We start from the raw sequence: 6,821 nt of genomic DNA on the forward strand, positions 1-6,821 counted from the left end.
TGGAAAACTTTAGTCCAGAAGATACTACAAAGTAACATGTCAGTTGATGCAAAGAATTGTTGCCTATCTTTTCTACTCTGTAATGCGATACTAAACATGGATTGTTTAGAGAGTTTTACAGGGAATAAACCGTGGTTTTATTGGCAAACCTTTGCTAACCTAAATGTGCGGTAAACATAGCAAATGTGAAGCTAGGAGGTCAGTAGAATTCTACAGATTGCTTAGAGATGCAACAAATCTTTGATAACCAGATCTTCGTAAGGACAAACATGGCCTTCCTTGTTGTGTTACACTGATGGGACTTTCTTAGACTCAGACGAAGTCCCTTTTTATTCTGAACTATTTTTGCAGTTCCTCAATGGAAAACGTGTTAAAAGATGCCTGTGGCACTATGGAAGCATGGAGACGAAATAGTCATCTATTAAGACCCTCAAGGAACTATTGGGCAGAGTGACGGAAATGAAGAGCTTGAACCATCACTTCAGTATGGCGGCAGCTGAATCTGACAAGGACTCCGGATATTCAGGTTTAGAAAACCACTACCCATTTTTGTGTTATGTTGCTCAGACTTTGCTTTTATAGGTGAAGTTTGACAATCCTGACACTAATGTCTTACAGTTTGCGTCTCATTACTTGGAGGGGCTTTTGTATGTAAGACAGGTTGCGTCTGCAGTCACCCTACCGTCAAACTTATTTGATGCTTTCTGTAGTTATAAAGTTCCTCCTGTGAATTTGAATGGCATGGAAATTAAAGTGCAGCTAATAAATAAATGAATGGAAGAATCTGAGACTTCAGACTCTAGACATGGGGATGGCAAAATTACTTTTTGTTCTTTGCAGTGGTGAATGAACTGTTGGATTATGCAATGTAACGTCTCTTAAAGTTTGAGCAGGTTGTCAGTAGAGCCTGATAAACTACAGAGTAATTGATTTAACATGAGTAAAATGTAGACATGGTGTGCCATTTTAATACTCAACAAAATTGTGAAAAGATTGCCTTTAAAAGAAAAAAAAACACTTTTGTGAGAGATACCTGCCTTATTGGGTTTGTAGATAGAAGATTTCAAAATACAACATGCCAGCAGCGCAGGCTGTGGCTGTGGCAATGCTGAAGCCTGTAATTCTTTCCTGCGCCAGTCTTTGCAGCAGTCTTTGTGGTGGTGTCCCTTGGAGACTAAGTAGAAAAGAACAAAAAGGAATAGATTTCTTGGGAGACAATATCTGCATGAGAACTGGCCTGAAATGTAAAGCTTTTTTGTTAAACACTCTTTGACAGCTGTCACAGCAGGTCTAATTTTACTGGTATTTCAGAAGTAAACTTTATTGTTCTTTGTGACTTAGTTGAAAGGAAGTAGAATAGTAGAAGTGAGAGGAGGGAGCAAACATGCTGCGTGTGAAACAACTAACAGCTGAATTATATATTTGGCAGATGGAAGTTCAGAGTGCCCGAGTGCTATGGAGCAGACTGACTCAGAGGACGTGCTGAATGCGCTGTGTTGGAACACAGAGGAAGGCCCTTGGCAATGCCCAATGACCACAAGCAACTCTTTTCCTGCGCTTTCTCCTATGGTCGTAATGAAAAATGTGTTAGTTAAGCAGGTAGGGAGAAAATAATACATTGAAAAATATTGCGTGTTCTTAAACTGTTTTTTTTTTAATTTTTTACTGTCCAGAAAGTAAGTGGTAACTTGAAAAATCCTGTTGTGACAGCTTATTCTTTTGAGGGGCAGGTAGAATCACTAAGAGGGGAAAAATGTGAAATGGAGAAACTCTGGTACATCTGCTGATCAAAGGGATCCTGCCAAAACAGATCTTTAAGAATTTTACATAAATAGTCTCAATGATCAAACAAAAAAAGTGTTTTTTGTTTTGAAAGCTGATGTTTTCTTTTTAATTCAATAAAGACAGTAAAATAGGATGATGGGTTTTGCTTTCTAGTTCTTGGGTCCTAGAAGTGCTTTGTGTGCAATGGGAGACATTAAGCCAGAATGTAATAAGTGAAAAAATTCAATCTGTATCTGAAGCTAGCTGTGGTATTTTTACAGTTGTTTCTCTTAATTGCATGTGATGGCTCACACTGCAACAATTACATTCCCTGTTTATGACCTCCAATATCTTGTATTTGTTGTTCCTCCAGCACATCTATGGGACTCCTAACTTTCATGTGGTAACAGAAGATGTTAGAGCTCCACGTTCAAAATACTGCTGTATTATTAAACCTCTTGCTTTGTACTCATTCATGTTTTCTGATCAGGGCAAAAGTTTTTCAGCAGTTTTTATTAGAATACTTCGGAGATTACAATGAGAAGGGGGGGAAAGAATATAGAACCTGATTCTTTTTCTACTGTATCTGTTTACAACAACAAGCAAAACCTATTAAATTCAAATACAGTGTATCAGCGCTAACACAGATACACGTTTCTGTTAGTATTTGGCAGATTGTGCATTTGTGGGGGAGATGGTTCTGATCTCTGAGCATTGTGCTTTATCTTTTCAAGAAACAACTTTATTTTATAGTCGTGTTTCTAGATGTGTGCACAAAATACTATCTAAACAAATGCTGAAGTTTTCATGTGGTAGGGAGTAGACAAGCTTCACAAAGGTTGATAGGCCTTGGCCCAGAGCTCAAAAATTAAACACTGGTTGCAGTGATGGTCTAGTGTTAAACTCCAGGTTGTGTTGCGAACAGTTAGTAGAACTAGCTGATAACAAGTAGCTTATATATGTATGTTTTTAGAAAATATGTATATAAAATATATATAAATGAATTAAAAAAACAGTAGTGTAGCAAAAAGGGAATTTGGGGAGGAGGAGTTGGAAGTAGATAAAATTACCAGACTCGGTTCTCTTGAACAGTGCGTCGTAACATCTAAGTCTAATTATGTATGGTTAAGGACAATAATGTTAAATTGAAAAATGTTTACTGTGATAAGCAATAGCAACAAGTGTAGGTCAGAATAATAATAAAGTGTCTTTCTGCCTCTTTCCATTACGCCTAGTTATCTGAGATAGTCATGGTGATTATTTTTTACAATGGTCTTTTCAACACAGCCCTCAGTTGGGCTCGCGGGACTAGAAAAAAAAAAAAAGTAGCATCCAGTTACTGCTGTTTATTTGTTCCAGTTTCAATTTCAATCAACGTCATCCTTCTGTCTTGGAACCAGTGTGATCCTGCATAGTGATGGTTACCTGCTGTCCCAATTTCAGAGTGTAAACAGCTAACAATAATGTTACTGAAAAAAAAAAAAGCAGAGAATACTGCTTGTGGCAAGGTTTCTGTAAGTCTTGTAAAAGTCCTTAGTAAGTAGGAAGGCTTTTTAGACAAGTGACACTGATACCTACAGGATGTTAGCTTTCATTTAAAAAAACCAAACCACTTTGCGGAATTAGTAAAAAAAAAAAAAAAAAGTCCTTCCTACTAAAACTGAGATTTTGGGTAGGAGAACAAGGGCAGAATGCAACATGAGTGGAAAGGAGAAGAAAGTAGATAACAGAAACAGGAAAAAACAACAACAAGATAAACAGTTGCCACAGCTCTTTTAGCCTCGGTGATTTTGGGGGTCTGCTGGATACTGTGCAATTGTGCAATAAATGACAACTTCTGACCCTAAAACCTTGCTCCTTAAGGCTGCGTGTTCTGTCCTCTATATGTGTATGTAATATATATAACAATGCTATTTATGTACTTCCTCAATTCTAACATCTCCAGGTACTTTTCTTTTGAATGTGCTTGTCCTTTCTTCTGTGATAAGGTAGTAATATTAATTTTTTACAGGTAGTTGTTCTGTACGCCTATTGCATAAGCACCTTGCCCACTGAAACAAACAAATTCTTTGTCAAAGCAGGTAATTGAATCTCATCTCCAAGTCTCAGTGTCCTAATCCGTGGGTAATACCCAGTTTTGACGAGTTCAAGTCCTTTACTGGGGAAATGGACTTCAGCAAAGCATGTTAGCATTTGCCAGTTAAAATCTTATGAGACTGGGGGAAAGGAGATGGATTTAAGATTACTCAGTATAGTACCAAAAATAATAAAAATAAATCGCTAAAAACTGTCCCTTCAGCAGGCCTGCCAGTAGTGTTCCAAGTTATAAGGAATGGGAAAAGCAGCTGACAGTATATGGTATTAGTATAATTGTAATGGTGATGGCTTAAATACATTAAGAAGTGAGATTTTTGTTTCAGAAAGAAATAGTGTCTTTTACCAGACCATTTGATGTGTTTGCAAAAAAGCAGGCATGCTTTTTGGCCCAGAGATCTCATGAAGATCCATAGTAATGTTTTGGAAGAGGAAGAGGTAATGTCTTGTAAAAATGGATGTATTCCCGTATATTGTAGAATATGGCTTCTAGGGAGGAGTAAAAGCTTCGTTTTTATTAAAATATAATGCTTTTAAGGTTTATCAATGTGCACCATTTCACCAGAGGTATGGAGTGAAGCTGCTCTGGGCTTCCAACAGGCTTTTCCCCTTGCATTGTCTGATATTGAGCATTTTTTTTCTACTTCATGGTTTTAAATTTATTGAACCTGTGCGTTGTACTTAAGATTGCAAGACTTCTGAACAGCTGTCAGCAGTTTAAATAACCATTTCAAAAGCTTGCTATTATAATAGAATTGACAAGATTAGAGTTGCTGCCTTTTGACAAAGATGAGTCTGAATTGTTCCTAAAATGTCTGTGCAATCTTTCTTTGACTCTTTAAGTATTTCATAACCACAATGCTTAGTTATTTTTCAACTTTTCTGTACACTTCTTGTTCAACTCCCAAGTCTGGGTCAAACTTTTACATGAGCGTTGTACAATATAAACATGCACTATAATCCTCATTTAGTAAAGCATGTATAAATTCAGACTGAATTGTTTTTAAATGTGTCTTCTGTTCCATACTAAAAGGATTATGGATTTCAGCTTTGATTCTGGTGCTGTGCTCTGTTGTTGGAGAAAGAGAAGGATGAGTTGGATGGAAAACTGTTCAGAATGTATTAAGTGGACAGTGTATATCAAATACGGAGAAATGGCACAGTCCACCTGTTTCATCTAAGGTTTTTTTATCTGCTTCTGTAATATTGTTGTAAGACTTCTGTTTTTTCCCCGTTTGTGCTTCTCAGGGGAGTTCATCACAGCTCCAGTCTTGGACTGTGCAGCCATCCTTTGAAGTGATTCCAGCTCAGCCACAGCTACTGTTTCTTCGTCCATCAATCCCACCTCCTGCTCACCCTCACCTTGTTGGGAAAAAGAGAAATGACTCCACTAATTACCTGCCCATCCTGAATTCTTATCCCAAAATAGCACCACAGCCCTGCAAAAGAGATCACTCCTTTGATCTAGAAGAACGTCAGGAGACCACTTGCCATAAACGACTCTGCACAGAAGCACCCAAGATGGAGACTTCTCCTGTATCCAGAAGCACAGGATTGCCTACTAGTCCTTTTGCTCACCTACCAGTTAGCTTTAAGACCCCTCAGGATTCTAACCAGCAAAGTTCTTCAACTCTGGTGACAAGTGAAAAACTGTCAGCTCTTCCTGCTGTTCATCGTGTTTCCAGTGACGCTCAAAAAGTGCCAGGTTTGACTCCCCTTTTGCCTTTTGGAACTCTGCAGACAACAAAGTGCGCCCCTCATGAGAGTGAGAGTGCAGCACAGGCTACGATGCAGTCTGCAGTGTGGAACCCCCCATTGATACCAGAAGAGATTTGTACTACCCCTGAGCTGCTCTTGCAACAGCAAAGCAAGTGCAGGCGCTTTCAGAATACACTCGTTGTGCTACGCAGGTCGGGATTGCTGGAGATCACTTTAAAAACCAAGGAGCTCATTCATCAGAACCAGGTGACTCAGGCTGAGCTGGACCGGCTGAAGCACCAAACGCAGCTTTTCATAGAGGCAATACAGAACAATGCTCCACAGTCATGGGCAGAGCTAGAAGCATCTCTAACAGGATCTGATAAAGCTGATAGCAACCTTGAAGAGTCCATTTATCCCAGCATGTAGTAAAAAGGTACATAGCTGTTGGTCAAGTTATTTCTGTGCCTCCTATTTCTTGTCTCAAGCTTTTACTTGAGCATTTTCTGAGTCCAGGACTTGTGAAGTGGCATGCCATTAACAACTTGTCTTCAGAGCCAGTTGTGGGACTGGAATAGCGTGGTGGAGTCTTGACAGAATGGGTCCTTACTACTTCAGTGTGACCTTGAACTCCATGCTAACTCTGTGTACTTCCTTGGACTCGAGAAGCTTGGATGTGCTCTGCTGGCATGTTCCCATTCCTGCAGTGAAAAGACAGTCGTTTGCAGTATTCTGCAAGCAAGCATCTTCCTATTCCCATCTTCAGATAGTCAGTTCTGAGAATGGAACAGCAGAACAGGCCACGATATCGGGCCATTATCAGCTGCAAGTAGATAAAGGGAGTTGGTGTGAGGAGAGGAAACTTAGGTTGGTGGGATGGTTATCTTTAGGCTGTTGCTGTCCTTCATTGTAGCAGAGATTCTTGCTTTGTGATTTTAACGTGTTTGAATTAGTGGAGATCTGCTTGTGCTGAAACAGCATTCTATATTAATTGCAGACTTTGGTCAAAGTAATGAGTGTCTTAGGACTCAAGTGAAATTCCATGTTTTGATGAGTATACTTTTGATTCTGATCTGTACAGTTGAGTGAAAGAAAATGACATGGCTTGCACTGGAAGTGTTTCTTCCAAAGCCATATTTATTTATGGCTAACAAGGGTACAAGGCAAGTGGCTTTGGATTTTCTCAGTAGCTAACAGATTACACGTTGTTATTAAAGAATGCGGTGACTTCTTTTTACAACAGTACAAGGAAGATATTCACCAGG

General features: G+C 39.1%; 1 protein-coding gene across 1 annotated transcript; it reads left to right on the forward strand.

Annotated features, from left to right (window-relative positions):
• Nucleotides 1-348: 348 nt before the first annotated feature.
• Nucleotides 349-5,985, forward strand: CIPC (CLOCK-interacting pacemaker). Its single transcript, XM_010079315.1, has 3 exons — nucleotides 349-526; nucleotides 1,430-1,599; nucleotides 5,107-5,985. The coding sequence occupies exons 1-3, from the start codon at nucleotides 460-462 to the stop codon at nucleotides 5,983-5,985; spliced, it is 1,116 nt and encodes a 371-aa protein (XP_010077617.1). The 5' UTR covers nucleotides 349-459.
• The last annotated feature ends 836 nt before the right edge of the window (nucleotides 5,986-6,821 follow it).

Source organism: Pterocles gutturalis, unplaced genomic scaffold (assembly GCF_000699245.1).
Source record: "Pterocles gutturalis isolate BGI_N339 unplaced genomic scaffold, ASM69924v1 scaffold52253, whole genome shotgun sequence".
NCBI classification, from domain to species: Eukaryota; Metazoa; Chordata; class Aves; order Pterocliformes; family Pteroclidae; genus Pterocles; species Pterocles gutturalis.